Source organism: Chaetodon auriga, chromosome 23, assembly GCF_051107435.1.
Source record: "Chaetodon auriga isolate fChaAug3 chromosome 23, fChaAug3.hap1, whole genome shotgun sequence".
NCBI classification, from domain to species: Eukaryota; Metazoa; Chordata; class Actinopteri; order Chaetodontiformes; family Chaetodontidae; genus Chaetodon; species Chaetodon auriga.
Genome location: NC_135096.1, coordinates 9,769,347 through 9,786,329, shown reverse-complemented (window position 1 = coordinate 9,786,329; position 16,983 = coordinate 9,769,347). Strand labels below are relative to the sequence as shown.

Sequence of the window (16,983 nt, the reverse complement as noted above, 5' to 3'; positions counted from 1 at the left end):
ATGAAAATCCACTGGAGTGAACTGTAGCCACTGCAGCTGTGTCATACATTCATCTAGCCCAGACCATAACACCAAGATTTCTTTATTCCCCTTTCCTTTTGTCGCTCTCTCTATCGCAGTTTTCATTGTTCGTGGCTGAGTTCGTCACTCCCACAGGTGCATTCAGATTTCCTCTTTATGCATGTTGGATTCACAGGAAACATAGAGTAGTAACCTGCTCTTTTCAGTATTATCACAGCTCACAAGCTTTCTTTAGGACTGAAAGGAACATTCAATATACGAAGTGGCTGCCTGCCAAAGCAGCTTGTACATAAGCAGCTCGTAGAAAAAACTGCCTTCCTCTGGCCAAGACATAAGGTCATTTGGCTGCTCAATGGTGTCAATTTGCATCCCAGCTCAATAGACATACAGGTACGCCGGCAGACAGATGACATGGCATTTTAAAGCTGTTTTCTTAAGGCAAAGGTGAGAGCATCTGCTTGATGACAGCTGTGGTTTAGAAGTGGGAACGTCCTCATGCGTTTCCTCTTGTGAAATAACAAGGCGACATACAAAGCAACAGAGCGACACAGAACAGGACAGAAGAAGAAACCCAGTATGCAAACCAGGTGACCGACACCTGCTTTCAACAAGCGGTACAGCTGCAGCACGTCACATCAGTTGCATCTTTATATGAGTCTCGTAATGACAGTTGGAGACTGCCCATTTCTCTGTGGTCGGGGATGACTGTCAGCCAACAGGATCACCTTTGGCTTTGCAATCTGAACTCCATAACAACGGAAACCACAGAGAGCCGAGAGCTGGGCCAGTCGAGTCCACAATGATGCAAACACAGGTCGAGAGGTATTTAAGACATTTTTTCTTTTTGCAATAAACAAAATTCCTGCAACTGCAGTGGGGGAGGGAGTCACTCTGATATTTTCTCCACACTGCTTTCAATATCGCCATAGGATTAACATTCAAGGCCTGCGTGCAGGCTTCCCTTCCATATAATCACATTTTTGATATTCCCCATTCAGAGACGTTAACGTCATCACCACTGACCTTTATAGCCAAAATATAAATAATGCATCGTGGAGGACTGTGCAGTGAATAGATAAAAGCTTAGAGGCAAACATCAGACTGATGTAATGTGTTTGTGTGTGGTGTTTTAGGAGGATGGTGTGTGTGTTTACTGAGGTGTGTGTATGAAGCTAATCATCGGCTCAAGCACTGGGTCAGGCTGCTGTCGGGGTGGAGGGTGGAGGAAAGGCTCCTTTCTGGTGTTCAGAGTCAATTCTGTTTATTTGCACCAAGTTGCTGCACTAAACGGATATTCTGATGGTTAACTTTTCTCTCTCCCTCTTTCTGTGCTGCTTCTACACCAAGATTAGTGTGAAAAACATATTTCGCTGACACTCTCTTTGGCTCGATCCCACGGCGGTCTGTATCAGGGAAGAATGAGAGATAAAAGGGCGGCGATGACATGCCACAGAGTACAGCAACTGAAAACATCATCAGTTCCATGGAAAGCCACCAACAAGTATGCATCCACTGCTTCAGTCACTGCTAGTCTACATATGGTTGGATAAGGGTCTGAGCTGCAGAGCTACCCTGCAAGAAGGACGCTCTTAAACCACAAATTTCCCATCACTGTGACCCCTCTGCGCCCATACAATGTAGGGCAGGATCAACGCTGTTGTCAGGCTTTACATGTTAAGATTTTATCATCTGTAGTCAGTTAACGTGAATTCAGTTCGTGAGCCAAACGGCAAATGTTATTTGTAAGCTGGTGTACATAACGTAACGAAATGCCACTCTGCATGGTCTTGACATTTAAGACTATGGAGAGGATTGTGTCTTTGAGCTGTTCAAAAAGCTAAATGTCTTCCTGTCAATAAACAACTTTTCCACTCCTGCATGTTTACAGCTGACACTGGCCGATACTTTTCAGCTCTCTATAACAGCATCTTAATCACCTTAATCTGCAACCAGAGCTGAGCGGCAGCCTGTCCCGTCAGTCTGTGAAACAATGATTAGATAACATAAGGTCAGCTAACGTAACTTTTAGCCTCGAGAGCTGTTAACAGGAGCAGTTTACATGACATCTGATATGTTCACCTTTGTCAGAAGAGACTGCATAGCAACACAACCTTATCGACATGAAGTCAGAAACTCTGCAGCACTGTAGTCAACACTAAATATACCTTTGAATGAGGTGATCATTTTTCAGTATAATAACAGTAATTTTAAAAGTAATTTAAGTTTCCAGAAAATGGAGCTGTAGTCACCAAATGTGAGCTACAATAAATTAGTCTGGATTTCAAAAAGAACAAAAAAAATAATAAGTGCACATTTAAGACTTTTTATCATTTTGTGTAGTCAAACACTAACAGTGGTTGTGTGTCTAATAGTTATGTCGAAAATCACTTGTCAGATTTTAAAGCGCTCAACAGGTGGACAATTTGCAGAGGGTGTTTTGTCCCCCTGGGTTGGATCAGTAATGCACTTGATAGTTCTTTATTGCTCCTTCCAGATGCTGAATCCTGGCTCAAATGTTGTTATTGTGCTGTGTGTTACAGTAGATGTATAATGTAAACCCCCCATTATTATCTAATGTACGATCATTTCCATCTGCACGAAAGACAGGAAATGATTAATTCTTATCAAACGGACGACACGAACATCAAATGTCACCACGATTTCGTTTCCATTACCAGTGCACCCAATGGCTAGGTTTAGACATACAATGGAAAAGTTTTCATATGAGAAACACGAGGAAAGTGTTCATTTTTCCTTTAAAATAAAGCGGCTCAAAATGATCTCTGCTGTCTTTCGTCCACCTCGGCCTGCCAGTGCTGCAGTGCTGCTGGACTTCACCACAGCCGGGCTTGACAATGTGAGCATTTTGCTGCTTGTGAAAGTAAAAATTGAGTGCGTGAAAGGGAAAAATGAACTGATTGCATTTGTGGCCATCTCCCTTCTGACAACTGGTTTGTCAGAATTCGCTAAGCTCTGACGGTGACGACTCTGTTATCTCTCATCTGTCTCTCTCTCATTTGTCGTGAGCAAAGAGCGGTGAGCAAAAACAGGAAGCAGCTTCTCTTTTTTTAGCTGCTGCTCAGATATTTCATGAGATCACATCTAATCAATATTTGGTAAAAAGAAGTATTGCATCGCCCTTGGTATGGAGACAGCTAATTTTAAAGGCTTTAACATTGAGAAATTCCAAACATGTATCATACATGTGTCCTGAATGTCGTGCTTTTACAATCATATCCATGCACGCTTGCTGTTCTTGTCCCAGCATGTCCCTCTGTCTCCTTTGTTCTCATTGCCTTTGTGTGTTTTTCTATAAATCACACTGTGGCGATGCTGTGTAGTGTTGCCTACCTGACTTGTTGTTTGGTAAAGTGGCTGTCTTGTGCAGCATGCAAGAGCTGCAAAGTGTGGAGTGAGTTGCTGTAATCTCATCCTTCATACGCCCAGTCATCCAGTCGGTCTGCCAACCAACCAACCAACCAAACAACCAACCGACCAGGCGGCCTGTCATTCACACTGTCATTCAGCCAGTCAGCCAGAGAGTGCCAAAGCCACCAGGCAAATCTTCTCCAAGCTTTAATCAAGCAGAAGAAGCTGCTGCCAAGGAGCAGCTAAATATAGCTCGCTTCATAATCAAACACAGCAGAGGTGGTGCTGTTAGAAAAGGGAGCCGATTCTTTGTGGTTCACCTCCAATATGGATGGACATCAATCCGTCCAAACCCTTCACCTGCTTCTTCCACTTCATTCACATTCAGTTTAGACAAAGCGACTCCAATCACTAGCTGCGATACATTAAAGCTGAGCATGGCATGGTTAAAGAAACACACAATGGCAGAGCGTCTAGCAGCATTGGCTGGGCCTTTACAGACCAGGAAAATTCACAGATAGACATAAGCACACCGAGGCAGCTGCACCTTTGCTATCAGATGTACAATGTGACTCTGAGCAGGGTCACATGAGGTGTGACTGACACGCTCAGGGAACAATATGTAGCAATAAGCCGAGCACCTAACCACACCTCTGTCTAGCACACATAGGAACAAAGAAACCAAGACAGAGGAACACAAACAGTACACACCGCTAACATGAAAAACCTTCCTCAAATAGTACTCCCTTTGACAATGTACTAAAGGCAGGTCACAAAAGGCAACGCCATGAGGTCAAATGATATAAATAAATGATGAACGGCATATAAAAGTAAAAATAATGAGGTAAAATACGCATGAGGAAGTGAGTTGCAATGTACAGAGAACCAGAGGCAGAAAACAGATGAGATCATTCAGAGTTGCATAAGACGTCCAAGAGCCTCTCACAGTACTGAGGTCACTATTAGCCAGTTCCTAGCACACAGTGTTGGCCATCTGATAGCCCTTAAATAGCATCATCTCTGAACAAGTGATATCACACACACACACACACACAGACATACACAGGGTTATTTTTCCCTCTCCCTCCCTGTGTGTGTGTTTGTCCAAGTCCATGAGGTAATCTGACATTTGACAACTCCAGAATTGGATTGAGGACATCTGGTTTGTGTTATTCTTTCTCTTCTCGTGTCGTTCTCTTTTCCCCGTCTCTCTCGCCCTCATTGATGCATTTTGAAGCGTACGTTCTCTCATAAAACATGAAATCTGCCAGCGCCCAGCGTCAGTAGCAAAATCTGGTCAGTGGAAACCAAGTCAGCCTGATACTGACTGATGGGGGCTTTGCACCAATTATGCAGCGGGTTCTTGACAATACAGTTTTCTTAACAGAAAACTCAGCAATGAACAAATGTGGTTTAAAGTGAGAAGCGTCACCATGGTGATTTAGTTTTCGCAGCTGAAATTTCCATGGTAGCTCACACTCTGTGCAGGACATTGTGCTTCCACCTGGAATGAAATGTGCTGTATAAAGAAAGTTTCGTGCTCAATTCTGTGGTGAAAGCTTGGAAAACATAAAGAAAAAATTCAAGGGTGAAAAGTGCAGCTTTCCACATCTCCGTGTCCTCTGATGCACTGGCTCAGAAACACTAATTTTAGATGCACTTTGCGAGAAGAAGCAGAGGTATCAGAGTGTGAGTTTGTGTGTGTTTAGTTCATGTGTGTGAACCTCTGCGGCAGCTCATCAATTAGACAGAAAGCAGGCTGGCTGATGGACGGTCGCCCCACCAGCTGTGCGGGTGGAGAGAAGATGGAGAGATAATCACCCCACTAACACCGAATGACGAAATGTATGAGATTATTATATTAGCCTCTTTTTTTTAAACATACGGCTGACATTTTCAACACATTCAGTGTTATTTTCCATGGTGACATTTTGGTGCTTTTTTGTCACATAATGACTGTTCCTGCTGCCAAAGCAGAAAGGAAAAGGAAGACAAAAAAAAAAGGCCAGAATGGAAGAGAAGAAAAACCAACAGGGTGCATGAGAGCAAAATGTTGGATTTACATTAAATAATTTGCCGGGCTAATTAGCAACGAGCAAATTTTGTTTTCCCTAATAAAAACAATGAATGTGCAGCTGACTCACGGGTCTGTTAGTGAGGTAAACTACAATCCCTCTGTTTGTTAGAAGGCCTGTCCAGTGGAAACTGGCTGTGCAAGAAACTGTTTCTTCTATCAGTGGATAATAACCACAGTAAGTGATTTTACTGATGCATGAAAATGTCTCTATTTCTCTGTACTTGTCATTTCATTGTGAGCGTCGTACTTTTGTCCGTGTCTGAATGATGACCGCATCTTTCCAGCGAGTAGGTTGGTCAGTACCCCCCTGTCTCCTTAGAAGCACAGGGGGATGGAAACAAAAAGGGTTCAATGATATTTTTGCCTATATTTTCTTACATTTTAGCAAAGTGGCACTATTAAAATTAGTCGTTACCACTTCCTGTTTGCACTGTACACATGAATGTACAGACAACTACGGCTGGATGACTTTGATACTGTAGCAAACTGAGAATGGCGGTGCTAAAATGTCTCGTCTGAACTGAAGCTGCTCAGGAACAGGTTATCCATTTCCATCTAATCTTGCTTCGTTATACCGACAAAAGACAGAGATTTAGTTTTTTTTTTTTTTCTCGTCAGATTTTCTTTACACATGCCCTAGAAAAAAAATTCTCAATGACATCTTGTTACTTTTATCACTTCATCTGAGGGGAGGACAAGGACAGAGCATGAAAACAGCTCAAGTGACAACACGCAGCACCTTTTCAGCCCAACTATTCCTCTCATTCTATCTTAGCGTAACCTTCAAATCTTATCTTACCCAAACTCACTGAAAACAACTGGTCTAGGCCCTGCCACCTGAGGGCACGCAGCAGTGTAACACACACCAGAGGGGCTTCCCAGCATGAGGGGCACATGTTTGGAGCTGGTCAAAACACATGTCTCGCAGCGCCTCTGGTCCACACAAGTGTTCCACAGTGAAGTCCTGGAGGCAAAAAAACCAAATCCAAATTTCCCCATCTAACCCCGCTCACCAGCGCAAGTCCAGTTTCCTCTTTCTCTCCCTTCCTCTGCTGCAAAGAGCACAGCGTCTGTTGTCTGGCCGTAATCAATCTCCCTATTGTGCTCGATGCAATGTGATCAGCCCACTGTTCTCTCTGAAAATATCCAAGTGGAAGATTTAGATTTTGCACCAAGAGCAGTGCAAGGACATGAGGCGGCCAGAAAGCCTTGATTAGCTCCCATCATTGCAGAGCTATGACTAATGTTCCACTGTTGATTTGTGACAAATGGTGGAAAGCTGTGGATTTCGGCTTTAAGACACGCTGGACTTTGAGTGCTGTGTTGCCCAAGAACATGTTTTTGTGATGAGAGGGGCTTTAAACAAAACAGAGAATAGTCAAAATTGTCTCTGGACTGAAAACAACTACATTCAGGTTTCATCGAAATGTTCCATTTCCACTGAAAGGCACAAATTAGGTAAACATTTTCAGTCACCTGCCAGACATGTGCATTTCCTGTAAACAGCCAGGCGACTAAATGCTCAGCCTGCTTTAGTTTAACTCACCGGCACTGCAGCGAGGCTGAAAATATTCTGCATGTTGTCATTTGCGAAGCTGCCCGAGAGCCACAGAGCTGCATAGTGCGCAACCAAAAACATTATCTCATTGCCAGTCTTTAGCTCCTTGCAAAGTGTGAATGCATGTGTGAGCCTCTGACACATCTACGGACAGGTGTGTGACATTACTCACACGTGTCAGTCAGTGGGCAAATACATCTTTGCATTCTACTCTCGGTTCCAGTGCGCCTGCATCTGCTGCTCTATCCTCTGATTTGGATCCTCCCACTATCGCCTGGAGAAAAACTATCTGCAGTGAATGTAAGATGAAGCTGGAGGGGCTGTGGATTTTGTGTATATTATGATCACATGTGAGCGTGTTTCAGTGTGGATTTCAACCACCACAACAACACTGGTGAAGAGAAAGAGGAGACAATGGAGGACGGAGGACGCAGATGGAGATGGAGTGCAGCATACAAAGAGAAGCAGAGCCATACAGTATGCAGAGAGCAGCACAAAGAATACAAAGAGACAGAGTGTACGGGGGAAAGAATGGTATATATTATTCCTTTGCTTTGTTAACGCTGGGGTTTCCACCGAAGCTGTTATGTAAAACACACCCTGAAATTGCACAATGTTTCTGATATTTCAGTGGAGGCTCTGTTAAACAATCACTGACTTCAACTACGGAGGGAGAGAAAACATTAGCTGAGAGTGAGATGGTGAAAAAGTGGGGTGCACGTGTCCCAGCCAATGGTGTGTTCGCGCCAGATGTTCCTCCCATCCCACCCCTGCCTCCTCAATCAGCCACAACCTCAAGAGGGACAAGCATGCCTGTGGGGAGAGGGGAGGAAAGGGAGAGAATGTGTGTGTGCTGTGTGGATGTGGTGGGGAAGGGCCCTGCTGTATGGATATATCTGTGTTTTCCTGGAGTGGCCTCAGCTCACCTGTGATTTGACTGATTCAAATTGATTTTACAGATGATGAGCATTGTTACGCTGCAGCTAGTTCTGATTCTTTGTTTCGCTGAAAAACACTGCAGTATCAATGCTGCTAATCTTTATTTCACAAGCCAAGGAATAAATGAGTTCAGTCCAATGACAGAAATAACAGCCATCTGCAAAAATCACTGCGCTTGGTAATGTGTCAAGGGCCCGTGTCAGTGTTCAAAGCTATTATTGCTATCAAATAACCAATTAAAGTCAAGATAACTACATTCAAACCTGCTAAGTGTGCGGTGAAGAAATACAAATAGGGCTGATTTGTAGTGATAGCAAATGTTATTAAAAAACTGTTGTCATGTTTTCAAATTCATTGCAAAATTTAATAAGATTAATTAATATGATTTCAGGTTACCTCTGGCTAAAGGCAGCATGTGTTATTTTGATTAAAAAAAAAAAGTTTTGGTGTAATTTAATTTTGGTTCACCTGCAAAATTTCATCCATGCTAAAGAGCAGTGCCCCTTGCAACAATTGGGTCAGTGGAATTAGCTTCTGCTCTGCATTATGCTTGTCATGATTTAACATGAAAATGGCTCTGCTGACTTCCAGTTGCTCATTAGAAGCGTAAAGCAATCAAATGTAAATCTAAACCAACTGGTACCCCTTCTATGTTTACATTTCTGACATGAAGTCTATTTCTGGATAGTTTTTACCACTTTGTCTTGATCCTTGCTCTTGTTCTACGCAAGTTGAAATTTAACATCTTAAACATCTTAAATATAAGTGAAACTGCTCAGTGTCAAACAGTAACTGCAATCATACTGGTATTTCTGGTATGAAGGGCATAAATGAGAAGAAGGGTGCTGATAGAGTGAGTGTTTATTCTCAGTTTACCTTTCCGTCTCCAAGATTTAACAACAACGCCTACCAGGGCTGTGGAGTGACAATTAAAATATGTTCATACAAGTTTGGACAACGTTCTTCTGCTAACATTTTTGGGGGTTTGGGAGTGTTTCTAAATTCTACTTTCAGGAGTGGTGTGATTTAAGCATTAACGTGTGCAAGATAAATGAGTGATGATTCCCTGAGCCGTGTCAATATGGCCTCAGGGGGCATTCCCAGGCTCTCTGCAGTGCCACACAGACAACCTAATGAGAGCAAAACTCTCTGCACTTTCTTGCTGTTTGTTTACAACACAACTATAAGAAGATCTGATGAACTCCATATGGGAGGGGCCTCTAGGGACCTGCAACAGCACTACACAAGATACAGGCGCAGATTCACTCTTGTGTGTGTGTGGTTAGCTTTGCTGTGACGTGTTCAGTCGCAGTGGTGGAGCTTGCCTGCGCTTGTCTGTTGGAAAGTCCTGGAGAGGCTCAGTCCTCTCTGCCGTGTCGAGTCAAGCTCTCACACAGGCAGGTAAGATGTGGAGGCTTTGAAGCTGAGAAACACCTCCTCTCCTCTCTCCGACTGCTGACTGTGCAGAAGATTTTCATGAACTCAACCTCCATTTTTAAAAGTATTCATGGTCATTTGTCTTTAATGGTCATTCAGTGTATTTGCATTTAGCACTTAGTGGCAGAGGTCGCCATTGGAGTTTTGGATTCAAACTGCCTTCACACACACAAGGGATTGACGTGTATGTAATACAGTGCAATTTTATCTAACGCCCTCACACAGTGGCTTTTATTGTGAAGCAGCCGCAGGAAACACTTTGTATTTGTCACTGCTGACCCTGCCTAATCAACCAGGGCTAAAAACCTTAGGGATTACAACTTAAATTTGCAAGTAAAAATGGACATAAATAATTCCTCTAATTTACTTCTTCCTTCAACAACTTTGTCTATTGTTGCTGCAGTACAAGAAAGGTGAAGAAAGTTGAAAATAAAACACTACAAATTACACAGTAAATCGCCACTGCTGCAAAACCAGTCATTCCAATTCTGCTTTCAATTATATGCTGCTGCAAAAATTTACATTAAACTGTAGAGTGATGAGTGCCAGAATTTATACAAGTGTTTGAAAGTGTGTGGGAGCAGACGGCATTTCTCAGCAACTTATTAGCACTGAGTGGGTTTTGTGTGTACGTGTGTACTTGATTAGTATTGATCTGTACACCGAGAAGTAAACAGGCCTCCCAAAACATAATGGAGACCACAGACTCTAAATCAGCAAGAGTCCCACAAGCCTTAAAATGGTAACTATATGGTGATTGTGTGAAGATTCAATTTTTCAGGCTTTGCAGGAAAACCACCATTAGTCACGAGGGTAACCAAGACACCTCCGATCCGCAGCAGAAACCTCGTCTTTGTCCCTTACCTTTTCAACACTGAGACCTCAGATCTCATCTTTCACTGGGAACTGCAAACAGAGATGCAAGCAGATCAATAGCTGAAAAGGACAAAGCAGTGAAGATGCCCTGAGCTGTGAAAGCACAGGTCTCTGTTTACGGAAAAAGCAAAGTGTGTCAAAAAGACGGAACGCAACAAATCAGCCAAATGTCACTGGCAGCGTGGCTGAGATGTAAGGGACACAGATAACTTTAAACGCAAGGAGTAATACATCATAGAGGGAACAAAATGGAGAAAGAGGGAAGCGAGGGTCTTGTTAGAAGGCTGCAAATCACCACCTGGGTGGGCGCCTGGGTGTTTGTGTGTGAAGGAGAAGATTACATTTCTATGCCACAGGCTGGCCCACAAATGAAACACTGCTGGGGAGGTTGATTAGCTACATCAGCGAGACATGGCAAGACAAGGCGTCACAGACCGCTGTTGGACCGCGTCCCATCTGCCTCCTGCTGAGCAGAAATCAAGGCCTGATCGACTTGTTTTGATTCTATAAGGGGCTTCTGTTGCTAAATGCAACTGCACCCAAAGCTATTCCTGTGCACACACATGCAGCTAGGCATGTTAATACCATGCGTTATTTTTTTTTCAATGCAGTTGTTACAGCGCACACAACAGAGTGTGGCTGTGAATCAATGAGAACAGGCGACATTTTTGTGAGATGACCAATCACAAGAAAGCAGCAATGTTCCACAAAGAGCGCACAGCTGTTAGTTCACAGCAGCGGCAGGAAGAAGCGGAGGAAAAGTTGGACGACGCTGATCACACATGAGGCTCAGTGTGAAGCAAGAGGCTTTGTTGTGCCGTTTCTGATGAAATGGTCATCCAGTCTATAATCTATAGGCCACAATGGCTTCACGGTATATTCAGATTTTTGTCATTTCAGCCCCATAAGTAAATCATCAGAGGCTTTGGGAAGAGTCCCTGAACATTTGGGTTATTCATTAATGTTTTTCTTTCAAAATAGCCTCAACCATATTTGTGCAATGTGGGATTTTAGATAGCATGAGGGGAAAAAATGTAATCAAGATGCTGTGAATCTCTTCAGAAAGAAAGGAAAGGAACAAATTAGACTGCATTGTCACCCTCACAGTGTATATACAGTATGTTTATGTGTTTGTGGGTTTCTGTCATATAATAGGCCCAATTCAACCTTCACATACTCAAGTGCATTGATTTATTTCCACTGAACAGTACAAGTGTTTTCCATCACCTTGTTTTTACGTGCATCTTCAGTTTGTGTATTTAAAAAAAAGTGGAAACAACATTTGTTGATAAAAATATTGCAAAAGTTTTTACACTTGGCTGAGGTGATCTATCAATTAAAACAAAATGAAGCGTGGTGGAAGCAGACAAAGTAATTATGATGTGTACAAAGGATGTCATTTTAATGTCCACTGAAGCTTGAAGAGATGGAAAACATCGGATTTGCGTGTGATGAGGACTCAGTTGTACAGGGACATGTTTTTAAACTGGGTTTTTTCCTCCTTCATTCTCAAAAAACAAAAAAATCATGTCCACACAAGCATTGTTTTTCAGAAAAAATCTGTCCACATGAAAATGTAAAAACACAATCGCAGTGTTGTCGAGAGCATGCCGAACCAAGAGGTGGTGATATAACTCTAACCTTACAACCATTTTGGCCAATCAGAAGCCTGAAAAACATCTATTACTGGTCTACCTGTAACAAGAGGTCAGGCCCTACAGTGGAAAAGGCATTCGCTTCACCATCATAGACAAAGGAGATGACTGCACACGCTGTCGTCACAAGGAAAAATATCCACGCACGTGTGGACTCGGCCTAAAATCACCCTCAACTTAATACATGAAACAAACAAACACCATTACTCCATTTTTCTTCTCTATCCTTGTTCAAATGCGATTTCACTGGCGCACTTTAAATCTCGTTGCGCCCTCTTCCTCTGCGATGGTTTAACACACCACAGTCCTTGGCAATGAAAATGTATACAATCGAGGTGAAAACAGTGCAGTCCCTGGGCTGCTGCTCAGCTCCATCTTGATAGCAGCGTCTCTGAAAGCCAGGCGTGTTCCCCTCACTGTCCCGATACTTATCTCTGTAATTGCCTTCCAGTCAGAGAAGCGCACTAGCGGAGTTGGCAACGGCGCTGCCTGCCACCCACTCCAAGACAGGAGACATGCTCCACTGGAGACTCTGGAGTGTTGGGGTCTTTAGTTCATTGCCAAGAGAGATGCGGTTGCCGCTTTGTCAGCTTGACCTGCATTCTGGATCCAAATGTTGTCTCTCGGGGGTAGCGCTGGAAGTTTTAAGTGGACAGGGCACTGCAGGTCTATTGACATGTGTCACAGGTCCAGGTGCTATCACTCTACAACACAGGAGCTAAAGCCAAGAGTGCCTCGATGTGGTATATGAGATTAATGTGTCTCTCTGGTGTCCACAATGGCCGGATTGAAACCAAACAGAGAACCAACTCTTGTATACAGGGTCCCCAGGCAGTGTGAACACATGTACACGTACAGGCTGCCTGAGGAGACTTGGCTGCCAAAAGTCATTTTATTAATTAAGGACTTATTTAACCATTTGATTTTTTTCCATTATTTTCTTTTTTATGTATTCTTACACATAATTTTGTGTTTCTTTGGTTTTGATGGAAAAGTTACAAAGGCATCCTCAACATCTAACAATAAATGGTAGTGCAGCAGCGGTGTTTAGGATTAGATCCATTCAAATGTGAACAACTCAATCAGTCTAATACAGGTCTACATATATTGCTTCAGAGCACAGACTCCACATTCCTACTGTTTAATGCTATGCAAACAACTGAGAGCAAGTCCCAGGATCCCAGAAAAACCAACACCTCGCTGCCTCAACTGGGCTGAATTCATCATCTGAAAGCTGGCAGGAAAATCAATGAAAACTAATAAAAGGGTCATGCAGCGTGAACGGAGGCCTTATTTGAATTATGTCCAAGGATGCGGTCTGGTCCTATAAAGTGCTTGGTGTGCACTGTGCAATGCTGGCAGACTTTAGCTGGTTGTATGGCTCGGGAATGTTTTTCAGTGTGGGAATTTTTGATATGAAACGAGGGTCAGAGAAAACAGCCACAATCAGCTCTTCATCATTTCTTTAATTGGTCTTAGCTACGATAAGCTTACTGTGCACTTTCATACCCTGAATAACAGGGTGTCTCTGGAGGAAGAAACGGCAGAAACTTGCCCATACATGACTTTCAGTTCATGGGAATAATGGCTTTCCAACTTCTTCTAAGAGGATGAGTCTGGTATACTGATCCAGACTTGGGACGCTGCCCCACCACAAACAGCACACAAATACTTCTGAGTCTTCAAAAGTAACAACAAAAAATGCAAGACCTACCTGCCACGTTAACTTTTTCGGAGTTTGTGGCACTGGGTGTGACAGTGCTGGTGCTGTTGGTCAGGTTGCCCCCCGTGCCATTGTAGATGTTTTCCACCTTGGACTCCAGCTTGCCCAGCCTCAGCATGATGTTATCCAGCAGCACTGCGAGGGTCTTCTTCAAATCTGCAAGTAAGAATGGGAATTACTTCTTTTTTTTTAAATTCTCCACCAAACACCTGGAATATCTGACAAGAGATGCAGCACTATTCCTGCACCTATTTCTCTGCTGTCAGCTTGCTGTACACTCACCGTTTTCTGCCTATTCATGAACAAACCATGATACAGTGGCGGCAGATTCATACATAAAATGTGTGGTATGAGGAAGAGAAAATATACACCAGTAGCTTTTAGTCTTGTGCAATATCAGCATCAGAGTGACTGTACGCGTTCAATAACGTTTTGAAGAGAGCACGAGACTTATTAAAGAGATTTCTATCTGCATCTGATTAACTGAGCAGTTCATTCAATGAAAAAGCTTCCAGATCTTTCATTATCACCCAGCTAAGCATTACAGTGAATACATGCATGAATCTTGCTCAACTACAGTGTGTCTGAAAATGTATAACTGGGGACCCTTCATGTCCCACTACAACCAATCGTTGGATTTCAGGCAGTGAGCTTGAGGCTCGTTTAAATGTAAAACTGGAGCTGGGGCGTCTTTGTGAGTGACCTTACTGTTTAATTTGGGTCTTTGCCTTTCTGTGGGCATCTCTTTTTTTCATGACCATCTATGTGCACAGGACACAGCTAATGGCAGAACGGGCAGCAGGGATTCTAACCAGTAATGAGAAGGATATGGCATACATTCAAAATGCTAAGGCATGGCTTTTTTTATTGTGGTATTTGTCTGATACTGTAGCCTGCAGGGACTGCAATGACATTTACACAGAAATGGGAAGGTGTTCCAAGCTGCTGAAACTGGTATATACAGCACAACGCCACTTATCAGCAACATGCCATTTGTCTACAGCAAAGAGCTCTGTCATAATCATAAAACTCCAAGTATATGATTTTATCAATGACTTGACTTTTATGCGTGCAGAAGCGATCCCCAATGCATCACGCCTGCTTTCCTCTGATGATGATAATTGCAGTTTGTCTATCGCATACAAGCGCCGCATTCTCCCTCGCCGTGATGCATTTGACACGCCAGCTTTCATCACGTCAGAGAGATTGGCAAGGGCACAACGAGGCCTGGCAGAGCACACCAGCCTGATTCGTGTGAAGAGAAACGCCAGAGCATTTGTCTGATTTGGGCGAGCCTTGTGCTGGCAGGAGCAGATGCACAGGGAGCGGCGCAGCGAGACCGGGAAGAAACCAAACGGAAAGCTTTGGAGCAGCGGCCCTGCCAAGCTATTGGGCTGAACATAATTAGAAAAAAAAGGGTGAGCCCAGAGTTAATGCCCTCCTCTGTTCACCTCTGGCACATATGCTTGTGCCCACTGACTTGAGGCTGTACATCAGAGAGATTCACCCAGCCTGTTTAAGATCTCAGCTCCCACCTTCGCTCATATCAACATGCTTCACAATAGGAAAATCATACATATAACTGGCTTCATTTCTTTATGTGACTATCTTTTTAAAAGGCAACTAATCTACCAACCTTGTAAGAAGAAGGCACTGCGTTTTTCCTAAATAGATTAAGACAGTGGGCTTTCTCAGCCTGTGTTCTTCTCTGTACTTGTGATTATACTTCTTCAGTCACAGCCCAAGCACTGTTTCGATTCAGAGGCCACACTGAGCCAGGCACAGTCCAAATGACTCGAAGTGTTCTTTTTTTCTGTTTTATCGAGACTTTAAGACCTAACTTGTATGGATGTTAATTGGCCAAGATTTCGAGCGACACAAATTTTCACTTCATTTCTAACTGCTCATTTTTGTCCAAAAACTGTTCAGGCGATTAACTACCAATTTACATTTGGAATATGTGGTCCTATTATTAAAATAGCGCTGATTGGAACATTTTATTCAACGTTTTAGGAGATATGAGGCTGCTCCAAGGATGACTGGCCATGCCCATCCCAGTAAGAACGGTCTCATCTCGGCTGGCTCTTTGGTTATTTACCAGAGACTTTGATGGTCTGTAGTATTTTCAACATAACATATATCAACTTCTGCAGGATAAATTTTGGTCTAAGAGTCGAAATCTAACATTTGTTGCTGCCAACTGATTTGGCTGAAGGCAAATTTAAGCTCCATGTTTTTATTGGACAGTTAAACATTGTAAAACAGTGTTGCCGCTGTGGATTTTTGGCTCCTTATATGCACAAATCTCACCGCGCTTCAGCTAAATTAATCAATATGTATCAATGTCAACAAAATGAGGATATTGCATGTTTTGCCTCTCACCAAAAAAATGTCTGTTCGTGGACCTTTGAGTTGAGATTATTTTGTCTCATAACAGGTGCACAGTTGTCTGTAATCTGCGTATGTTGTTGGAAATACATCGTTATCTGTGGGGTGTCTAGTCTCTGTAGGTTTCTCTGAAAGTCAAGATTCAAATCACATCATATCAACTAATGACCAATTTCATCCAAAGTGAAACTGAAGGAATAAAAATGTTCTTGTTCTAATTTGAGCCCGACGCCTGCATTAGCCAGTGTGTTAGAAAAGCATCCATGGTGCTGAGAATAATGCTCCCACTTGTCCTTCTGTACATTAACACTGCTGCCAGGTAACCAGATGAGTAATAGCATACCTCGGGACACATTTCTGCCTGTCTCAATATTTCTTAGGGAGGTGACACAGCTGCAAAACAAATTGAGCGGTCAGCACACTGGACTGAACTTTGCGTTTAATAATAATGTCATCGGAGACAACAATCTGGACACCCAGTGACCTGGGATTTTTCATTCAGCCCGTGAGCATTAAAAAGGAGTGATTACAGGGGAGCATAAGCCCAAGGCATTCATCGGTGATCCTTATTGTTTGCTGTCATCTGAAAGGCTTCAGCCAGGCCTAGCAGTAGTCTCCATATCTTACCGATGTAATATAACAAAGAGCAGACAGAAATAGAAGGAGCTCACGATGACCTTCCACCCCAGACAGGACGGAGAGGATTAGACCTGCAATATAAGCTTACGCCACACCCAGCTCTGTTAGCTGGATTCTTCTGTTTTCTCGTATCTTCCCTACGGGGAAGGCCAAGAGGACAAGCGTGTGTGTGTGTACACCATAAAGGAAATCCACTGAGCTGTGTGGTAACAAGGGGTGTTGTCAGGTGGGTGGTCACTCCCAGCTGCATGGCTCAGTTTCAGGAAGGGTGGAAGGGAAAAGATCATATCTTTATCACTTT

The 16,983-nt window shown here is 43.1% G+C and overlaps 1 protein-coding gene across 3 annotated transcripts in view; it reads right to left on the bottom strand.

Annotated features, from left to right (window-relative positions):
• The window catches only part of mgat5 (alpha-1,6-mannosylglycoprotein 6-beta-N-acetylglucosaminyltransferase), a 90,137-nt gene that overhangs the window by 58,787 nt on the left and 14,367 nt on the right, over positions 1-16,983 (bottom strand). For all 3 annotated transcript variants that reach the window (XR_013076203.1, XR_013076204.1, XM_076723504.1), the window contains exon 3: positions 13,647-13,811. Coding sequence is in view for 1 of the 3 variants with exons in the window: in XM_076723504.1 (XP_076579619.1) it covers positions 13,647-13,811 (165 nt within the window). In the remaining 2 variants the exon portion in view is untranslated. The remainder of the gene's footprint in view (positions 1-13,646; positions 13,812-16,983) is intronic.